The sequence below is a fragment of the Caretta caretta genome, chromosome 6 (genome assembly GCF_965140235.1).
Source record: "Caretta caretta isolate rCarCar2 chromosome 6, rCarCar1.hap1, whole genome shotgun sequence".
NCBI classification, from domain to species: Eukaryota; Metazoa; Chordata; order Testudines; family Cheloniidae; genus Caretta; species Caretta caretta.
This window is the reverse complement of record NC_134211.1, coordinates 85,464,785-85,488,018: the sequence shown is the minus strand read 5'-3', so window position 1 is coordinate 85,488,018 and position 23,234 is coordinate 85,464,785. Positions and strand designations below refer to the sequence as shown.

At 38.2% G+C, this 23,234-nt stretch overlaps 1 protein-coding gene across 1 annotated transcript in view; it reads right to left on the bottom strand.

Annotated features, from left to right (window-relative positions):
• Positions 1-615: 615 nt before the first annotated feature.
• The window catches only part of BRMS1L (BRMS1 like transcriptional repressor), a 41,783-nt gene continuing 19,164 nt past the window's right edge, over positions 616-23,234 (bottom strand). Inside the window, exons 4-10 of the mRNA XM_048853666.2 lie at positions 18,680-18,759; positions 13,748-13,844; positions 11,775-11,858; positions 7,741-7,805; positions 5,643-5,682; positions 4,087-4,213; positions 616-2,194 (exon numbers count right to left, since the gene is read on the bottom strand). Of these exons, the coding sequence (XP_048709623.1) occupies positions 2,071-2,194; positions 4,087-4,213; positions 5,643-5,682; positions 7,741-7,805; positions 11,775-11,858; positions 13,748-13,844; positions 18,680-18,759 (617 nt within the window). The 3' untranslated portion in view covers positions 616-2,070. The remainder of the gene's footprint in view (positions 2,195-4,086; positions 4,214-5,642; positions 5,683-7,740; positions 7,806-11,774; positions 11,859-13,747; positions 13,845-18,679; positions 18,760-23,234) is intronic.

Below are 23,234 nucleotides of genomic sequence, written 5' to 3'. Positions count from 1 at the left end.
GCAAAAGTGTATATTAATGTTACTGTGGCCAGCTGTTAAAAATGCTTGAGTAATGCATAGTGTCCATATTACAGTAATGCCCAAATTCACTTCCACAACTTAAAGTTGCACATTTACACACTTAGATAGCATTTGTGAGTAACTTGTGCAGTTCCTTCTTCAAAGATTTTGAAAAAACTAAAAAAGTGTTAACTTTCAAATTAACAACTGTATATTTCTACAATTTTCTAAACAAACCTTGTTTAGTACATGTGTATGATTTATACTTCTGTAGGGTTTAAGCTTTCACATATTATAAAGACCTCGGGGTAAAGAAGCCAGAAAGACAGAGACTTGTGTTACATCTCTGGTTACACAAGTCCATACGTATACTGAAATATGGACTTCTACATTTTAGTTTATTGCAAAGATATCGGATTTAAAAGTGATTTTTCAGTAAAATATCTGTATTCACCTTTTTAGGTTCTGTGGAAGACAAACATTTCTAGGCAACATTAAAAACTACAATATTTTTAGCTCTCTTTAGAATTAAACATCTGCAACTCTCAAGGAAAAATAAAAAGAGTAACACAACTGTACAAAGTGTCCACTATCACAGATCACTTATACACTACGTTAAAAAATACAAATATTTTATTACAAATTTTTTATCAAACTGTGTACATACAGTAAGTACTGTCAAAAGCCAACACATCAACTGTCATTTTATGTACAGTTGGCTAATGTTAATGTGACATGCAGTTTATCCTGAGCAATGCTTTTCTATCACTGTAAAGTTCCAATCTTTTAGACTTTTGGCAACAGTCAAGTAGTGACCATCCTGCACCAGCAATGACATTTCAGAGGTAAAGCAGTTAAGTATTATGTAGGGCAAAAGAGTTTTGCATTGCCAGGATCAATTTAAGCAAATGCATGTTTTCCTTGCTCCAAGAAGTGTCATCATAATGGACAATAAAGTGCACACAACCACCAGGAAAAAAAAACCCTGACTTTTCTCCAATCCCACCAATCCAATCCAATCCCATGTTATTCTACACGCTCCAAACATGTACTATAACATTAAGGATTTCAGACTCTGCCTCTGATGTCTTGAAATATAACTTCTGTGCAAGCTTAACTTTCTTTAAACTACATGAAACAATTCCATTAAGAAGAGAGTAAAATATGGGAAATTTGGAAAGCTGGCATATGGTGAGTAGGTCACTGTTAATATGTCCCAGATATACCATTTCTGAGGGTACATTTTACTTTTGACAAAGTGTTTTTAGAATATTTGTTTCATAAGACTATAGATCATACAAGTACAGCATGCAATATAATACTTTCAGTTATTTACCATTTACATCGTACTATTGCCAGGCACTCATACCCTCTATGGGCCACATAGCACTGCCTCTACCTGTAGTGTACCTAATTTTACATTGGCTTTGCTAGTGATGTTCTTGCATAACCTAGAAAAGAAAGCCACCAACATTTTAAATTTATTATGGGGTACCAGGAAGTGCTCCTCAAAAATTTCTTAATGTTGGCTTTGTTTTGTTACAAGTGGCATGGTAAACCTTATAAAAGTCAGAGCTGTCCAGGGTCTCAAGTTTAAAAAATTCTGTTCACTTTGGATAAAAGAATACTTAAGTCATTAGACTATTCAGAAGCAACATTTGTGCAGACTAACTTACACTCCCAAGATAAACATGACAATTCACTTAATATATGGAGTGAACTGCTGGTAAAAATAATTGCACAATTACCACACAATCTAGTCACCAATAATAAAAGCAAATGTTTTGCATTTTACAGATATTTTTAAATCAGAAGTTCAGCCATTATCTGTGAAGGCATACTTCATATCTTAGGCACTAGACCCAACTTAGAGGTAAAATGTCTTGGTCAACATGATTAAGAGTCATCACCTATTCAAGGACATCCACATGAAGTTTACCTACAGTACTACAAATACATCAGATACTGCCATAAATTTAATAAGAATACAAAACATTATTAAATACATCTTTCACCTCATGGCACATCAAGCATGGTAACACCACTTGTTACACATCTGATTAGTAATGGTCAATTGTGGTTATGTTTTATTGAATACTTTCCTTTCTGTAACTGAGAAATATACAGTTTGGATTTACTTCCATCAGGCCTCTTAAACCACACTTCATCATGGTTAATTGTTGTAATTATGGCACTGAAAAGAAAAAAAAATAGAATTTAGAAACAAATGATCTTATAAACCAAAGGATCAGCCCCCCAAGTAGGGTGCTCTTTTGGAATACTAAATATTTGCATTAAGTAGTACTAGGCCCAGACAGCTACTGCCTCCTTCCTGATTATGTTGATATTTTAACAACAGAATTCTGTAGCTGACACTAAAGATACATGGACATATCTAGGAACACGATATCTTCACAAATAATTTTTCATCCAAGCATCTCTTGAATGTAATAAAAATGATAGTTCTAATGAATCTCAAACATTTAATTTGGTTAAATAAAGCTTTCATCTTCCCTTTTAATTTATAGGGTCTATAATATAAAATACAAATTTGTCTCATAGTACCTATTGAGAAAACCTTATCAATCCACCAATCTGAAGTGGGCTTCCTGAAAAAAAACCCAACAGGTCAAAAGAAATTGCTCTCCAGCATAGAGAAAGTTCGGAAGAACTTGTATTTAACTGTTAGCCAGTACATATATGTAAAGAAAAAACTGAATTGTTTGGCTAATTGAACTTTTCTTACATTGATTACTTAGTTAAACATTAATGCAAACACTTTTGGAGTTGTTTTTCCTCACTGTTCATTACTAGAAAGCAGTTTCAAGGCACATTCCATACTTTCCTTTGGACCACCTGCTTTAAGGATTAAAATATATACATATAAATATAATTTGATACTTGATTGCTAGTGGTGTGCCAGTTCAGTCATTATTACTTTGACAATCAGCTGAAGAGAATTCACGGAATCATGAAAATGTAGGAATGGAAGGGACCTCCAGAGGATATCTAGTCCATCTCCCTGAACAGCAGCAGGACCAAATATACCTAAACCATCTCTGATGGGTGTTTGTCTAACCTGTTCTTAGACAAAGATGGGGATTGCACAACTTCCCTAGGTAACAATTTCAGTACTTAATTTTTATAGTTAGCAAGTTTTTCCCAATATCTAACATAGATCTCCCTTGCTGCAGATTAAGACCATTACTTCTTGTCCTAACTTCAGTGGACCTGGAGAACAATTGATTACCATCCTCTCTACATATATGAAGACTATCATCAGGTCTCAAGACTAAACATGCCCAGTTTTTTAAAAACTTTTCCTCATATGTCACATTTTCTAAACCTTTTTTCATTTTTCTTGCTCTCCTTTGGATTCCCCCCAGTTTGTCCACATCTTTCTTAAAGGGTGACATTCAGTAGTGGACTCAGTACTCCAGCTGAGGGCTCAGTACTGAGTAAAGTTGGACAATTACCTCCCATGTCTTACATACGACATTCCTGTTAATATACCCCAGAATGATATTAGTCTTTTTCACAACTGCATAACATTTTTTACTCATATTCAATTTGTGATCCACTATAACCCCCAGATCCTTTTCTACAGTACTATTGCCTAGCCAGTTATTCCCCATTTTAAATTTATGCATTTGCTTTTCCCTTCTTAAGTGAAGGACTTTACATTTAATAAATTTAAATTGGTATTCTATTGTTATAAGTGAATTAATCAAGGTTAATTTTTTAATCACGATTAATTTGAGTTAATCACACGAATTAACTGCGATTAATTGACAGCCCTAGTTTTAGGCTATTATTTCAGACATATACATCAGCTGTCAAATTTTAAGTATTTTAATATTAAGATAACTAAGCCCCTACATTTATGTCATTTGGTACTTATGCTAGAGGAAGGTAAAAATAGATATCTAGAAGACAGTAGCTGGTTATCTTTTAAGATAGAAAATACCGATAAGTAACTGACATGGCAACAGCTGACTGAAATTGTAAGGCTGGGCTTTTCAATCACTGTACACAATTGTACAATGTATGCTATTGTAAATGGGAGAAGGCTATAATGACCTTTACCTTGTAGGGCACTCATCTTTCTTATCAATACATATTGTCTGTCCACGTCCATACCACTCTCCATCATAATATAGTCTTCCTTCTTCAGACCTAGCACTGTGCAGATGCTTTTCTAATTTGACAGGTGCTAAAATGATCAACAGAAATATTTATCACTGACCATGCAGATATTACAGTCAGGTTTATAAACTTATTTTCAAATACTTAGCTACATCAGCACATGCATATATGCTAAGTGTTTAGTTATTAAAAAAAGGGGGGGGGATTGCTACTTTGGGCAACAATCAAACTAAAATCTAAGATAGTTAAGAGAAGAGATGCTTTTTTCTTTTATCTCCTTATGTAGTGGGGTCCATTAAAAACTCAATTTCCATTTTCAGGTAAAATTAACATTGACCACAGTATCTGCCGTATTCCTATATCAATAATGGGAAAGTTTACAAACACCATGGTAACTGTGGTATATGGGGCAAGTCTAAGTATCAACCATTGATCAGATTTCTTCCTCTTTCTCCCCCCCCCACACCCCTCAACTCTCCTCCTCCCCAATACAATTGTGTCAGTGTACTATGTCATTAACCACAATACTCCAACAGAAATTTGTCACTAACAAAAGCAACACCTACTTGCTTCCTCTTCTCTTGTGCCCCAACCACTTCCTCCTCATTTCCCTTTCTGCCTAACTTGGGCATCTAAGGTGAATATCACCTTGGTATCCAGACATTGTCCCCTTCCTCTCCCCCAAGTTGCTCTTCACTGACTCAGAGTAGCAGAGCATAGTGAAATGGGGACGCTCTCAAAACACTACCCGAAGCTCTGCTGGGGGAGGTAGAAGCTAGAGAAAAAGCATTAATATGCTGCACTGACATGTATCAAGCCAATCCAAGCCATTTCTCTATGGGTCTACTCCTTCTTCTGGTATTCTTTCACCATTTAAATATTAACCTTGATTTTAAAAACATTGCACCATTTAGAAGATACTGAGACTATAATGAAAATAACTATTTCATCAAATATATGTAAGAAAGTCAGTCTGTCAGTGGAGAGATCAACCCTATTGAAAAGCACAGAGCACAACAGTGCCTCAACCAAGGCCTGAGAGCTAGAAAGCAGCTTAGGGTATTTCTACACTGCAGCAAACACAAAGACACACACAGCAGTGAGTCTCAGAGCCCAGATCAACTAATGAGGGCTTGTGTAGCAGTGCTAAAAACAGCAGTGTAGATGTTCCCACTCAGGCTGAAGCCTGGGCACTGAGATCCATGCCACTCACTGGGTCTCAGAGACTAGGACCCAGACCAAGCAAGAGTATCTACACTGCTGTTTGCAGCCCTATGGTGCAAACCTGAGTCAGCTGACCATGTTTGTTTTTTCTTTTTGAAGTACAGACATACCCTTAAAGGTCTCTGGTTTCCTTTCCCCTCCTCAACCACTGCAGTCCCTGTTGTGTCTGACAAATCTCTGTTCTATCTAGATAAAAATCTATGCTGTTGTGCTTAATGAGTTTTGTTTTATGAAAACAGAATGTATTAAGCAGTGAGGTTTTTATGACTTACGTTCCGGCTTTACTCTGTGTGGCCCCAGCGTAGCCATTGCCTTAAAGTACAAAAAAGGAAAAACGAGAAAGTTAAGAGAGCTTACTTGTTGAATATTTATTTAAAATGCCTTAAGGAAAGCTTAATTGCAGTGCAGCTCTTTAATATATTAGCATTTACATATACATGTTTAAATGCTTGTTCTAAAAAAAAAAAAAAAAAAAAACCAAAGTATTTTCTAACATTGAACGCCACCGATTAGCTGAATAAAAGCATGCAGAGAAACCGATCCATTATCTGCTTTAATGGGCTTTGATTTTAAATAAATCAGGAGCAATTATTTATACAATATTTTATAGCTGGTGTTACGTCACTCTGCAGGTTGCCAACCAAACCAAAGATCGCACGAATCAATAGCTGCCAGATAAAGATTTTGGAAAATGAAAAGCTCATTCAAAAAGCTATAGAAACAAGCCTCTGTTTAGCTCACAGTTGTATCCAAGTACATTCTACAGTTGTGTGTATAATAATCAGCTTTATTTTCTCTCGGCCATACTTAAGAGCTACTAGGGTGAAATTGTGTCTATGGTCTGATATTTGTTCGGCATAATTCCTGCTGTAGGTCAAGCAAAGCAATTTCCAACTTTATGTGTTGGACCCTCAATTGTGATGGATTTGCCCATGTTCCCTTCTACCATTCAGGAGCACAGTGGACATTTCTGCTTTGTTCACCTTCTTGCACATGTTTATCTCCTACCCACACCCACCTTCAGTGTCTTTTCTGTATATTTCTTAGCTGTATATTTTTCTATTTTGCTTCCCCTCCTCTGGTGCCACAGAAGAGGAGGAAGACAGGTTGGCTTTCAAGTAGCCATCCAGTTTTATGTGCAGTCTAGGGAATACTTTACAGTTAGGAAGTGAGGTGGTTCCAATGTCATGAAGGTGTCCCTGTCCCGATTCTCTTCTCCAGCCCACTTCCCCTTGAACTAGTTTGGGGTTCTACAAGATGGGAAATACTGCTTATACGGCCTGGTGACTAGCTGGTTCTAGGTTTTATTAGGTCCCAGGACATTATGGCAGGAAGGAGGTTTTCTAGCTACTGGGGAAGTACAGTCAGGTTAGACAAGTGGTTCTCAATCTATTTACCACTGTGGGCCATATGTGAGGCCCACAATGCGTTATGTGGGCCGCATCCAATACTACCTCTGTGCCCTGAGGATGTCACATGGGCTTCAGCTCTGTGCTGATTGGGCCGCAAGCAGCCCACAGGCTGCAGGTTGAAAACCACTGGGTTAGACTCCTGCCTAGAGTCCCAACTGCCACACCACCTTACCAACATCTATGGCACGATGAAATATGTTGTGACAGAGCAAAATAAACTGAATTTACTTTCATTCATTTTCACAATTATAAAATGTTTTTGAAATTTTTAAAGAAGCTGCTGCAGATTTTCCAGCATAGTGTACCAGAGTAAAACAGAATTTAGGTCCAGCTTGTTGTAGAGTAAGCCAGGCCTTCACTATGGCATTCCCCATTTTACAGATTAGGAACTGAAGTGAAAAGGCTAAGGGTATGCCTACACTGCAACGATGACACATACCCACCCTGCAGCAGCGAGTCTCAGAACCCAGGTCAGCTGACTTGGGCTCACAGTGTCGGGCTAAACATGGCAGTTTAGATGTTCCCGCTTGGGCTGGCGCCTGGGCTCTGAAACCCAGCAAGGAGGGGTGGGTCTCAGAACCCAGGCACCAGCCCAAGCAAGAATGTCTACACTGCTATTTTTAGCCCCCTACAGAGAGCCCCCAGGAGCCCAAGTCAGTTGACCCAGGATATGAGACTCCCTGCTGCAGGGTTCTCTGTTCCCGATCCCACCCCGTTCTTTGCTGTGAAGACCTACCCTAAGAGACATAGCCAAGGTAAGACTACTCAGTATCAGAACTAAGTTTAGAATGCACATCACTCTATTCCCATGCCATAACTATCAGACTTCATTGCAAAAATACTATTTAGCAATATTTATGCTCTCGATTATTTTAATGGAAGCTTACCTACATATCTGTAAAATGTATGAGAACAGGGCAACAAAACAATGCTTTTGACATTCATCCTCCAATCATACCTTCCTTATTGTTGTCCAATCTTCAAGTATATCGAGGTCCTGTAACATATAAACTATATAGGGACGTTGAAAAGTTAAGGGAATCACTTTTAACATTGAAATTAGCATAAAAGGTCTACAATCTTCATAATTTGAAGTGACTTAGTGACTCTATTCTGCAACTGCTCCACACACAGAATTCCAAATGAAGTGAAAGAGCACTGCAAAAATTAGGTCGAGAGAGACACACAGTGTACAAGTGTCACTTAAGTTTCCTAGAAGCTATCATATTTACAATTACATTAAGGTTGTTACTGCAGCACACCACAGGGATACAAGACTACAACAGACATTATATACCCATTCTGTACTTGACAGACACCAAAACAATCCTTGTTTCTTGTACTCCAATCAGAATAAATCAATCCTGGCAGCTTATTTTTCTACAATACTGAAAGCAAGCATCTAAATTAACATCTCCAGTGCAGTTTCTTAGTGATTCTAAATCATATACTATTACATAGAAAAAATGTTAAGATTGAGAAATCAAGTATCTGAAAGACTGGAAATACTGAGTTAAAAAGGTTTGAAAGCTCTACCTTAAAATATCAACTCTGTACCATAAGTTGTTAATTACTACAATATACACAAATACAAAACAGAATTTTATACACACTACTTTACAAAAGTCTTCAGATGTGTCTTGTTTTTTCAACCCCAGCAAGCTCTATAACACAAGGCAAGTTTGAAAAAGTGGATAAATTATGAACGTTTAAAGTTAAATCGCCCTGACTTTGAAAAACACATTAGTTTTGAAGCAGTTTGAGAAACTGGAAGAAAAAGTTTAAATTGTTGAAATTAAACATTCGTTACTAATTAACACTTTTAAAAAAAACTTTATTTTGTAGTTCTCATTCAAGTCAAGTCAAGTTCAAAGATTGTAACTTACTGAAAGACTAAGAAATTCCAATATGCATTATATATTGTGTTAGACAAATTTAACTAAACTTTAAGAAATAAGCACCAGACAGCAAATTAACATGGATCTCTCTCTGTCTATAAAAATAAGAAAGAACTGCCAGTGTATCTTGTAATTTGAATCTACTTGGCTTGACGACTCCAGCACACAGCCATCCTGCACATGAATACTTGGAAATTTATACCCCCTAATTTCTTTTAGTAATTCCTGTATTAGAAGACCAGATGATAGCGTTACATCCAAACAACTGAATAACCACCACTTAAATTTCTGGCACTAGCTAAAAGCATCTCCACTAAGCTGAATTTATGATAATGCCATCCTAACTGAGTAACATTTATTACTATCCACTGTCATTACGACAGGTCATCTTTCTGGGAAATATTCCAATAAAACAGTAGTCTTGATGTGGTGTGTCCCAATTAGAGACATACAGAATGAAACAGACAGCAAGAGACTTTAAAAAAGAAAGCCACAACTTTAACTTCACTTTGCTTTTAATTTTAATAGAGGGACCTAAATACCTCAAATATCATGCGTTTTGAGTCTGATGGTTAAATGGCCTCCATGCTAAAAAAAATATTTAGGGTTGATTCCCTTAGACCTAACTCCTAGGATTCAGCCCACCTTTGAATTCTCTCATCCTCCCCTGCAAGGGGGAAGTGAGGGTGCATCTGAAGGGTAGTACAAAGACATTAGACCTTCTCCCATTCCTCCAGGCTAAGAGGGTCTACCAATCATCTCCTGGGTTTTGCGTTTACTTCTGGAAGCTTGCATTGGACATCAGCTGTAAACTGTGACAAAATTATGAATTCACTGCTTTTGAATCTTGTCCTTACTCCTTATTAACCTAAAGCCTGCAAACATTAGCAATCCTGACCTCTGGAATTTAAAATATGCAATCAAAAACTGATAAAACAGAGGGCTCTTAAGCCTTAAGAATTAGACGCAGTCAGTAAACAAGGTAAAGAACACTCAAGATATGGAGTTAAATTGCACAAGCTACAGAACATAGTACAAGAAAAGGTCAACAAGTAAGTTACTTTCTGCATAGTGTAACTCCCTTTCAAAAAGTTACCTGAAGAGGGGCATCTTTTGTCCAAGTTTTACCCCATTTTTACTCCACAGTTGAACATTCTACTATCATCCAAACTCAACCGCAATGTCATATTAAGCCTTCTCTCTCCCCCTACTGCCAAATTCTGTCATTTTATTTCACTGGAACTAGAAGTGTGTTTGGCACTGTACAAAACAAATACAAATCTTTGCCTCTGAAGGTTCCACCTCTGACATCTCCACAAAAATCCCAACCTTCTACTTCTAAAGCAAAGTCCAGATGTTGGTCATTTTACCTTAATTACTGCAACCTCTTTCTCTAGTTTTCCTGCTTCTGACAGGACTACCTTGCAGCCCCCCAAAAATACTACTATTGATCATGTCAGTCTTCAGATTGCTTCTCTACTATTCACAAATTCAAGTTTCTAATCTTCACCTTCGAAACACCAACTACAACTCCACCTACATTCATTTCATCTTCCTTTTACCTACATCTCCAAAGCCGTCCTCCAGAATCATTCATTTCATCCTCTATCTCCTGAGCCTTGTATCATGCCATCCTTATGCTTTTAACTCCTTACTTATCCTTGCATCCTAGGAAGCTACCATTTTCATTCAAATTTATCAATTTCTTAAACTTCTGAAGCATATCAACCTTGGACTTTAGTGGCTTAACATTATCAGAAAAATGGTTCTCCATTTCTTGGAGATGATGTATCCATTGTCCCATCATCTTGCATAGAATGTGCATGGAACTGTATGTTTTTTAAATTAAAGATTGCAAACTAATGACACTACTTACTAGACATATAAAAAAATGCTTTGCTATCTTACCAGAAAAAGTTTAGGCAGAGTTTTTAAAAGACTAGAATTTGGGATTAAATCCCTCTTATTTTACAAGATTACTGTCAATGGCCAGTAGAATTAGTTTCCAAATTTTATCTAATTTAGAGTATTCTCTGTGCCTTCTCGCTTACTTTTTGCTTACTTTCCCTTAAACCTTTCCTTGAATCCTCTCCCTTCACTCCCAAATTGTTCTGTAAGCATGTTTAGAAAATGCTTTTCCTCTTTTTGGTCTGCGTTACTCTCACTGTTATGATTGCTACTATGTAACAACTTCCTTCCTCTGTTTTTGCTGCTTGGAACTGATGCCATGGATCAGTGTATTGAAACAAAGTCACAGCAGAAACCCGGGTGACGTGCAAGAATTCAATCTCTTCTATTCTGGAAGTGGAAAATTAGATGGAATTAAAAACCAGTCACTTTTGCAATTATTCAATAGTGAAACTAGTATTTTAAAAACAGTGATCTTAATCTGGATTTTCAAGATCTCAGAAGGTGACCTTTCAACTAGATTTCCGTCACCACAATTAGAACAAAATCTGTCTGCCAAGAACAGCAGTAAAAAAGTATTTATTAAGCATGCCTCTAGAGTTGAGCTATCTTTCTTTTTCAGTGAGAGGCTATCAGCAGCCTAGCAGCTACTAGGAGATCAGAGATTGTTATGGAAAAACTAATACACCAATTATGTACCCAAAAAATAGACAAAGGACAAATACTTGCATATTTGATTACCATTTATTCAATACTCAGACAAGATACAGTCACCTGCAAAAAAACCCAGCACACCTGTCCAATTCTTTTGAAATATTAACATTTGATATACATGCTTGGTCTGTTAAATGTGTATTCAGAGACTTCACTGTATTTAATAAAAATCACTGGAAGTGACATGCCATGGAATTTGTAATCATGCTCACTCTGATATGGTAGGAATTTGTTAAATACAGGGATATGACAACTATATAACTGGATAATGTCCCTCTAAACAAAAGTTTGCTGTTGTAAATGGTTTGTTACTGATATTTACATAGCAAGGATTTGCAAGCCTGTTAAGACTTCCTAAACATAGTAAAAAAATATATTATTGCTTTAGCAGACAATATAACAGGAGAACATGTGGTAAGAAGGCTATAAAAAACAAAATGTTGCACAGACAAGAACGATAGAAAAAGGATATCTGATATGACAACGGGTTTCTTTTTATCTGGACTAAATGGATCCTTCCTTTTTTTCCTGGACTGTAGTTCATCATTCCATAACTCTGAAAAAGTATAATAAGAATGTTACAATTACATTCATTAATTTGATGTTTAACTCTTTTACAGTAAAAAAAAAATTGACAATGATATAAATCAAATTTTCTTGATATATGCTCTTTGTGAGAAGAATGGTAATTGTCACATTTTAATGTGCCTATATTTTGTAGGCCTTTAATTTTGGCAGACAGATAAAATTAACAGATTTTCACCATAGCAGACAAGGCATGGTGACATTAGCTCTGACAGCAGATTGTATCTACTTTAAGTTCATTGAGGCTTAGAATAAAGTCTAAAATACAATTAACAGCATTCCACAATGTGATGAAAGGCTCTATAGATGCAGTACTTGCATATAATTGACCCAACAGTTAGCTTCCAGGTTTCAGAGTAACAGCCGTGTTAGTCTGTATTCGCAAAAAGAAAAGGAGTACTTGTGGCACCTTAGAGACTAACCAATTTATTTGAGCATAAGCTTTTGTGAGCTACAGCTCACTTCATCAGATGCATACTGTGGAAAGTGTAGCAGATCTTTTTATACACACAAAGCATGAAAAAATACCTCCCTCAACCCCACTCTCCTGCTGGTAATACCTTATCTAAAGTGACCACTCTCCTTACAATGTGTATGATAGGCCCACAGGAGAGTGGGTTTGTGTGTGTGTGTAGGGGGGGGGGTGAGAAAACCTGGATTTGTGCTGGAAATGGCCCAACTTGATTATCATACACATTGTAAGGAGAGTGGTCACTTTAGATAAGCTATTACCAGCAGGAGAGTGGGGTGGGGGGAGGTATTTTTTCATGCTTTGTGTGTATAAAAAGATCTTCTACACTTTCCACAGTATGCATCCGATGAAGTGAGCTGTAGCTCACGAAAGCTTATGCTCAAATAAATTGGTTAGTCTCTGAGGTGCCACAAGTACTCCTTTTCAGTTAGCTACCAGATGACAGACATGACAATTTTCTGCAATATCCTTGAACAGCCTTATTGAATCAAATTTAACTATCTTTGGAGTCCATTGTATTAAATGCAAAGGTATGTATTATTATAGGTCAGGATTACATGTAACTTTTCACACGGGGGGAGGAGAGGGGTGAGTGAGATGGGATGTGAACCCAGGCACATTATGAACTTCAAAAGGACTATGTTGAGCAATGTACCAGACAAGAATGGACTTTTGGGACAAACAGTATCAAGTGTTTGCCTGTGGAATCTCTACAGATGAATGCAATTTCCCACTTGCAGTTATGCAAAAATCCAGTCTGTTGAAATTACATCCTGAAGAGGGGACCATTGTCTACTGATTACCTGTTCCCAGAACCCAAAGATCAAAGGCCCAATTGATATAAAAGAAAAGACTAACCTATTCATGGGTGTGCTAGTTCTAAGGTAAGGCTGCTATGAACTTGTGACCGCAGAAAAAATGCCTTTGTGAAGTATGAAGGATTGACTCCTACCATAGCCCTGGTTGGAGATGGGGGAGATTTCTGGTAAGCTTATTGGTATACGTGCAAGTTCTTTTCTTTTCTGTAATGTTTTCTCTGTAATGCCCTCACTTTAAGAATAGATGTGATTGCTTATAAATGACTGTGTGGTAAATTGTGACTACTGGCAATTACAGTTGCTCGTAGTCTTTGTAGAGAAAGCAAAGCAGAGAAAGAGACCTGCTTAGGTAGTCTGGATTGATGGGGAAATCATAGTGTAGACAGGGAACTCTGCAGAAGGGAAAAAACCCAGTCAGGAGGGAGAGAGAGATGTGGGTATTTGCCCAAGAGAGGTGATGGCTGAGGAGCCTAGAGTGGGTGCTCTTAATGGCCCATGGAGGGACAGTACAGATGCAGCTGCCCTGAATTGTGACAGCAAGTCATTAAAAATCTTTCAAATCCTATTTACCTGAGGTAATGTCAATGCTATGCCTGTCTTCTTCTAACCTTCTGATCTTCTCTTCTAGTTCACTTTGTACAGTATCATACAACAAGAGCTTCTCACTCTGAAACAAAAGCAAGAAATTATAACTTATGCATTCATGCATGTTTATCAACTAAATGCACTTGACATCGACTAGTTTAGAAGCTCAGGTGCAACATGATAAAAGTAGCTTCTTATGCATTTAGATACAGCCTTGAAACATAAGCCACATTTTGAACCTGATTCCGAGTCCCTCATCCACCTGCTTTTTCAGTGTGATGTCCCAGCCCCTTAAAGCTTACACTTATTCCAGATATTTCATGTGGATGCAAGATATACAGATATCAAATATGGGTGCATGTGCTGAGGATTTGAGTGGGACCATAATAAGAAGATGTAAAGGAAGCAGCTAGATCTCCACCAGAATGTTCTCTAGTTGGACATTATCTCCCCTCATGACTGTCTGATGAAAGACTCACAATGGAAAATAGAGAAGATGGTACACCCATCACTCATGCTCTTCTCAAGATATGAAGTAGATCTAAAGCAAAAATGGAACACAAGGAGCACTGAAAAGAATCTATTGATTAGGTCAGGATAATGAAGAATAAACCTGAATGAATGGTAGTTCTTACCAAATTGGAGGAGCTTAGGCTGTGGGTCAAGGACGTGGATCGTGTGCATTGGTCAAGACTTGCCCACTCCTTCAGTCATATAAAGTCACATCCAGGAACACAGGAAATACCAGACTGGATCAAATACATGGTCATTATAGTCCGGTATCCTATCTCCAACCAAATTCACTGTGAACTTCATATTCAGAATGTACTCTGTAGCGGTGTGCAGATTCAACTGTCTATTTTAGACCTGGTCAAGTTTTCCAAATTTGTAAGTAAGTTTTATTAAAACGTCCCCATTTTTCAGCAAGGTCTAATCTTTGCAGGGTGGATAAAAATCAATTATTTTAAAAAAAATCAGATTTTTTGATAGATTTTTTTCCTCAAAAAGCATTTTATCTAAAGATAAAGATATATTATAGCTCAAAATATCTCAACATGGAATAGGGATTACAAATTCTAATTCTATAGTAGGAGACAATATATTCATGTAATGTTTAAGAAAAGTTTTGTAAAGAGTTCCAATACTTCATGGATTAAGGACCCAATCTTATTAGGGTCCACAGGCTTCTGTATAGATTATTTAGGTTAATTTTTCTATCTACCCAATGGGACTGGGTATCTTCTAGACTGAGCACTATCAGAGATGCTTAGTTTTGCTGTACTCAAACTGTGGATTTGTGTCTCCAGAGGTAACATACTTGTTAAACAGCAAAAATGTTTTAAATAAATAAAAGAGGTGAGAAATAACAGACCTCAACTCTATTGTCCCTCTGCAAATTTGTGTACACAGAGTCAATCCCTTACCTCTCTCTAAAAGTGCAAAGTTTCAAAAAGTTCAATGAATAGAAGATTGTTGGGGGTGGAATAGATCTGGACAAGGAGAAGAAGTCTGGAGATAAATGTGAGAAGCGAGGACCATATGCTTGTTTTGTTAAAATATTATATGTTTGCTGTTGAGAAAAAAATCCAGAATACATAACATTGTTGTTTTAGTTAAATAAAACAATTTAAATGTCTGTCTGGTGATGCTCTCCTCCTAATACAGCATGGCAAGAAAATCTTCCAAATATTAATGATTAACCTGTTGAATTGGAAATATTTATGAAGTCACTGGGAGGTGAACTATCTGCTTCAATTATCTTTGGTAAATGAAATAACCAAAAATCATTCATTTTCTGATATAGCTGTAAAACTAATCTGAAAAGTTTAAAAAAACCAACAATTTAAAAATGTATAGTGTGTACCTTCTAAAAATGAAACCTACATCTCTGAGTTGTGAAGCATATATACAAGAATGCACTTTTATGTAGAAAACCATGATTAAATTGAGTCTTCCTGACTAGTGAGTTAAATCAAATCCACCCTTAATCTTTGTTAACTAAAGTACTAGTAACAGCTAGATTCTCTTATAGAATTGTAGTAACAATTGTCCTCTGTACTTTGTGTGCAAATGAAAAAATGACTGCTACAATAGAAATATTTTGTGTCCAGAATAATGCAACCTAGATTTAAACGTGTTGAACTAAAACAGTCCTAAATCTGCAGTGACATAACCATACAATAGTTTAAAACGTAATTTAATTAGCACTTTTCAAAGGGGATATAAAAACTCTATCATCATTTGGTTCCAAATATATTAATGGCTTATCTTTAGTTATAGATATTATACTAGCTCCTTCCTTCATCGACAAACAGAAGCAGATACATACACAACCCTGGATTCTCTACATAATCCAACAAATACTTCAGCTGCTTTCCCATCCCTCAAGGTTGCTGGCTTTAAAGTTTTTTAAGTTAATTTATTTAAAGGTCATACCATGGATTTTATTTACAGAATAGTACATATCTGACACAATAATTATAAACTGCTTAGATATAGCAATTAGACTTTTAAAGACATTTAAAACAGTATCTGAAATCTCAGTCCTTCTACAAGTCATTAACAAAGAGGAAACACTCACTAGTCATGTTCTCCTTTATCTACAATAGCACTTGAGGCAGTTCAGTTGGCTGAGAAATTATCTGGTATCAAACGATCAGTTTCTACAGCTGTACCTAAAATTTCAGTGGAGTTCATTTCTTCTGTAATATAAAGGCTTGGATTGCCTGATTTGATTTATGAGACTATATCAGATTCCCTGTTGTCAAAGATATCCAAAATGTAAAGAAAAAACAGATGAACCAGAAAAAAATATGAAGGAAATACAAGAAAAGTTGGAGGCTTTGGAAATTCAAGAAGAAATCACCAAGATGTTTGCTCAAGTCCTTATTAAGGATAAATTGCAAAGATGTAGATAAAATCTCTTAGAAAAGGAAAAAAGTTATCTTTACCATCACTTTTAATTATACAAAAATACTTATAATTCTAAATGGGGGTTAAATTTATGTGAACACAGTAAGTCTGTTTCACAACTTTCTATTGTAATTTCTATATCGGTGAATGAAAGAGATTAAGGACTTATGTCGGTTAATGTTAATAACCTACAGTGCATTTAAGCTCCTGCTGGTGGGGGCAGAGCAGCACGCTCTTAGAAATGTCCCCTTCCCCTTGTGCGGCGTGTGGTCATGCCAGCTGGGACAGACCCACATCATTCTCGGAAGTACTGGAAACGCTGATATTCTGGGAATGCATGAGTAGCCATCCCCCTAGAACCCTCTACCAGCCCCCACTTATCCTGAGAGCCCCCACAAACATCCCAGCATCCGTGACATACATCCTACTCATGGCAGCTCCACCTACATCCCCCAACATCCCCCATTCCTGTCACAGCTCCCAACATCTGCCACTCATTGCCACTCACCCTGCAGCCGCCGCCGCGCCCCCCCCCGCGCGCAAACACTCCCACTCATCTAACAACCGGTCACCAACTCACCCCCAACCCCTCCCCAGGACCTCCCCAGACACTCACCAGTGTCCTCCCAGCTCAGCGCTCCGCTCCCATCCCGGGCTAGGGAGGCTCTGCCCAATTCCAGCAGCTCTGCTCACTATCATCACCCACCCCGCACTCCATGGAGCAGGCCAAATTTGAGTGATGAGTGGCTTTGCGACCCTGTGCACCACATCATAACACTACCCATCCAGTGACTGGGGCCATGACTGAGATGGGGGCCTTGTGCAAGCGCACTGTGTGCATTTTGAGTGCTTTAGGACAGGCCTGGATTAACCAAAGGCAAGGCTCTCAGGGGTGGCAAGGAGACTGAAGGGGACTGGATTTGGGAATTTGTTTTCAATGGGTTTGTAACTCCTGTGACTTAGGTGAAGCGTGTCAGATTTCTTTGCTAAGCCTGTGCTTTACTGCCATGTTATCCCTGAAGGGTATAACAAGGAAATTGGAGCACCTATAGCTAGGTGTGGGGGGAGGAAACAAAGACTTGTCTAACAACTGGAGGGTCAGGAGGGCTAAGGCACTGGGTTTGGAGTGTAGGCAGCAAGACTGAGGGTCCCACTGCTCAAGAATGGTGGCAGACATGAGGGAGTATGCTTCAGAGATACAGAGCTCGGAGCAGTGATCAGTCACTATCCAGACCCAGGAAGCTTAGAAGCACATGGGATTCAATCTCAGTAGACTGATGTCTATTCAGAGATGGACGAGATCAGGCTGTGACAATTTACATCCAGGTAAACAGGCTATAGTATCCAAATATGAGGATCCATATTAGTCCAGACATTTCAAATATTATATGCACTCACAGAAATAAGCTTTTGTTTTTACAAGCAGAATTTCTATCTCTGGGTTTAAAGGTTTTGATACTTTTTTCCACCTGAACAAGGATCAATAGAATTAATTATTTTACAACTTGGTCTATGCAAATACTTTTCTATCTATTGCTGAAATGATCAGAGATTCTACTGAAATAGAAACAGATGTCTATTTCTCTAGTACTGTATCAATTTTTGAATAGTGACATTATTTTCTTCCCATAAGCTGTTTTTAAAAATATAATTATTGCAAAATGTGACTACTATATTTATGGCAGAATACCACTAACTATTTTCTCGGATGCCTAGTATATAAGAGAGATTCCAAAAATGATCGGAGGTCTTTTCAATCTTAGACAGGCCCTGTTAATGAAGGTAAGATTAATATTGTTTATGTAAACCAAACTGACACCTAGCTGAGGTCTCATTTCTTTAAGTTGTTAAGGATGTAACTTTCTTTATCGTTTCAAAAGAAATACATCAAAATATTGAAGTTATAGCAGAACTACAAACTTAAAATGTACCGATCTTGGAAACTGTTGCACACCCATTAAGGACAGACTTGATTAGCCACTCGTTTAAATAAGTTGACAATACCTCACAGTGTTGGCGAGACGCTTGAATTTCACATTCATATTTGTTCTTTACAGACTCTAAACAGAGCTCTCTATAGATACCTGCAACCAGACAAATTACAGCGTTATTACTTTTTTAAAAAAATAGGAGTAACGGATTTCAAAATTATCTGTTAAGATCACTATTGCTAGTCCTACAGTAATGCACATATGCAAAAAAACCCCCAAAACCTATTTTACATATTGACAGTGTTCAGACAGTACACAGAGTATAAAACTTGTATGGAAAAATAACTGACTGAACTCAAGAGGCTGCAGAGAAAACTGTTCTCAATTTTGTTCACTTCTGTATTTATGCAGACTAAAAGTTTATCTTGCTGGCAATATAGGTGGAAAAGAAACTAATGTAAAATTCTGTCAGTGCAACACAAGATAGACTTACTATGTTACAGCTTTGCCACTTCTGGCTGAGATAACTTGGTGCATTGGAGGAAGACAGTTTCAAGCAGAGAGCGCAACATTTAAAAAAAAAAAAAAAAAAAGCACATGTATGTGCATGCAGTGCACTAACATAATGAGGCCACAACCTGGCTGAGGTCTCTAAGTGCTACTTCAGTATTATGTTTAATAGTAATGAATGGGAGGCTAACAATAATACAGTAATTAATAAGGCAGGAGAAGAGGGCAAAATGTACCCAGCCAAAGTCAGTAATTCTTGGGTATGACTATCCGTTTGGTGGTCTCTAGGCTGTTGTCAAGAGACAGGGGCCACATCACAAGCCGCCAGAACCACCAATCTTGTGGGCAACCTTATGAGATAGGCCAATTCAATCTTTGGCCTTCACAACATACCATGCTTAAAGTATAATGGGGTCCAAAAAAGAATTAGATGAGTTCATGGTGGATAGATAGTTCCATCAATGGCTATTAGCCAAGATAGTCAGGAACAAACACCATGCTCCTTAAACTGCTGACTGCCAGAAATGGAACTGGACAACAGGGGATGGATCACCTGAGAAATTGCCCTGTTCTGTTCATTCCCTTGAAGCATCTGGCAGCAACCACTATAGGAAGACAGGTTACTGGGCTAGATGGACCAATGGTCCAACCCAGGATGGCTTTTCGTGTGTTCACCTATGTGACCTAGGAGGACAAGCTTCTTGCTTGAAAAGCACAGAAACTGAAGTGCCCTTCAATTCCTATTAGTGGTCCATGTTGTATCTCTTCTCTAAATGGAGAACTTGAATCTCCTGGATAGTCTCTTGTGGTTTTCAAAAATCACTGAATTCTCTGTAACCTCAAATTCTATTTGCATCCATTTCTGCTCATATAAGTTTTCAATTAAGGGGTCTGAATAGTTAAAATAGAAGTAAAAACTGTCTTATGCCAGTACATTTGTTTGCAAATTCAGTTGGTCTTTCACAAAGCACTTCCCCAATTAATGAGTACAAATTAGCAATTTCTCTACTGCCAAGAAAAACAGTCACTTTTAAAAATTAAAAGGGCATTTTACATGCTGATTTGAATAACCACTTTTATTTTTTTAAAAAAATTCCTTACTGTGTCAGCAAATATTAGCTTCTAAAAACTCTTGCAGCCTGCTTCTCCAACCCTCCCTACACAACAGATAATGTCAGATTAACATCTTAATCTAGCAATAATGGACCTAGAATGAACAATTTCTATCACTGAATTATATCCCCATCTAACACTGAAGAGTTAAGATGTTAGAAGACAAATCATCATGTTTCTTAAAATTATCTTCTCATGATCAGTGAACTATTTACCAACAAAACATCTTTTCAACTCACTTTTGGGTAATGAGAATATAGTATGGGTAACAGTTTCAGATATTAAGTTTAGAGTTTAAGAAATAGCGTTACTATAAAATAAAACTGAAATAAATGCTATTACTGATTAATGGGGCATGATAATACAGCACTTCTTATAGCCCTTCTGATTCAGGCTCGAATTAAAACTCCAAGTTAGCGGAGGTCACCTGCATACCGGTGTGAAACAGCATCTCAGCAAGTTGGCTAAAGAAGTGAAGAGGCTGATAAAGTGTGCTGAGAAAAGATTTGGGCTATTTGTTTTAAATCTTTTACCATTTGTTTATAATCTCTCTGGTTCCTAACTGACTGATGGCTGTGTAGCCCAAGGTCCAGTTTATTTCAGCGGCAGCAGTAATAACTATAAGTGGACTACAAACTACTGCATGTTGGGAAAACTTCCTGGGTCCTGCCAGAAGTACCCTCTGCCTTCCCAGCAGGAAATTTTAGCACTGAAGCAGGGAGCCTGAAGCAAGCAATCCTTATGTTTCCTTACAAAATAAAGCTTTGTTTCTGGTGGTTCGTCTGAGCAGGTCTTGTCTGAGGTGACCACAGGCTGGCACACAACACAAAGCACACTGAGGAATCTCAAGCCGAGTTCTCCAAACCCTATTCTTGTACAACCGCAATAGATATAACAGTAGGGGATTTGGTTCGAACAACCAAAAAACTGTTGAGCTGTATGCCAAGTACCATGACAATTTAGAAAACTTCTGTAGCAGAGAATGTAACAACCTGTTTAATGTATTAAACATGAAAAGCTTCTCAAAATTATCCAAGTTTTCCTCTCCAAGAAGTAGAACTATGTGTACCTGTATTTGGATGATTCATATAAGGGTGGTGTTCCTTAACACTGAGAACAAGACTACTGGCTGTATGCTAAATATCCTAACCCTGGAAAACGTTGGTATGTGCATGTATGGAAGATCTTCCACTTTTCAGAGGACAAATCACAGTATTATAATGCAAATGAACTGAGCAGCTTTCCTCTTCAAAGAATTTGTTCAAGAATGAGGTCTAATATATTGCTTTATGTCAGCACCTTTCATAGTATCTGAGTTGCTATGTCAGTTTTCTATGATCCCAGCCAGGGGCAGCGAGTTGCATGGGCCTGTGGTGCCCAGGCTCCATGAATATTCAGTGCCGGATCTCTCCCCCGACCCCGCCTGCCACCCCCATACACCACCCAGCCCCTGGGCGATTTAAAAGGGCCAGGGGGTCCCGAGCTGCTGCCGCCACCACCAGCAGCTCAGCGGGACTGGCCACACTGTGGGCAGTGCAGTCATGCTTTATCGCCGGGGTAGAGCTCTCCCAGCAATAAAAAATAACCACCCAGAATGAGCGGTATGCGCTGTCTATACTGGTGCTTTTCAGCGCTAAAATTTTTGTTGCTCAGGGGGGTGTTTTTTCACACCCATGAACAACTAAAGTTTTAGCGCTGAAAGTGGCAGTGTAGACATAGCCTAAGGCGGCTTCCTGCCTGCCCACTCCACGCTGCTCCAAGAAGTGGGCAGCATATCCCTGCAGCCCCGGGAGGTGTGTGTGGGGGTGTCCTCATGTGCTGTCCCTGCCCCGACCACTGAGCCACTGCCAGAGGGGTGTGCAGCTCGCTTTCAGGAGCTGGCACCGCCCCAGGTAAGTGCCGACCCCCTGATCCCATCCTGCATCCCAACCTCCTGCCCCCTCCCAGAGAGTCACCATTGATGCAGTGTCAGTGTGGATACTGTGTTGTTTACATCAACTGCTACTGGCTTTCAGGAACCATCCCACAATGTCTCACACTGACAATAATATTGGTACAAGCACTCCTAGTAAGGACACACACTGCCAACACAAGTAGCCAAGCGTGCATACACACACAAGTGATTTGATAATTGCAAAAAGAAAAGGACCTTAGAGACTAACAAATTTATTTGAGCATAAGCTTTCATGAGCTACAGCTCACTGCATCAGATGCATGCAGTGGAAAATACAGTAGGGAGATTTTATATACACAGAGAACATGAAACAATGGGTGTTACCATACACGCTGTAACAAGAGTGATCAGGAAAAAAAAACCTTATGCTCAAATAAATTTGTTAGTCTCTAAGGTGCCAAAAGTACTCCTTTTCTTTTTGCAGATACAAACTAACATGGCTGCTACTCTGAAACTTGATAATTGCAGTGGTTGTATTCTGATGTAAGTTAGATCAACATAATTTTGTAGGGTAGACATGGCCTGATAACATAACTTGTGCAGGGAATGCAGGAAAAGTAGATTGCAAGAGTTTCTTCTAGAACAGTGGTTCTCAACCAGGGGCACGCATACCCCTGGGTATACTCAGAGGTATTCCAGGGGTACATCAACTCATCTAGATACTTGCCTAGTTTTACAACAAGCTACATAAAAATCACTAGCAAAATCAGTACAAACTAAAATTTCATACAATGATTTGTTTATACTGCTCGATATACTATACACGGTAACGTAGGTCCAATATTTATATTCCAATTGATTTTATAATTACATGGTAAAAACAAGAAAGTAAGCAATTTTTCAGTAATTGTGTGCTATGACAGTTTTGTATTTTTATGTCTGATTTTGTAAGCAAGTAGTTTAAGTGAGGTGAAACTTGGGGGTACACTAGACAAATCAGAGTCCTGAAAGGGGTACAGTAGTCTGAGAAGATTCAGAACCACTGTTCTAGAGGCCATGGCTTCCTGAGTGACAGTAAGAAACCCAAAAAGTGAACATGGAGTCTGTCCAC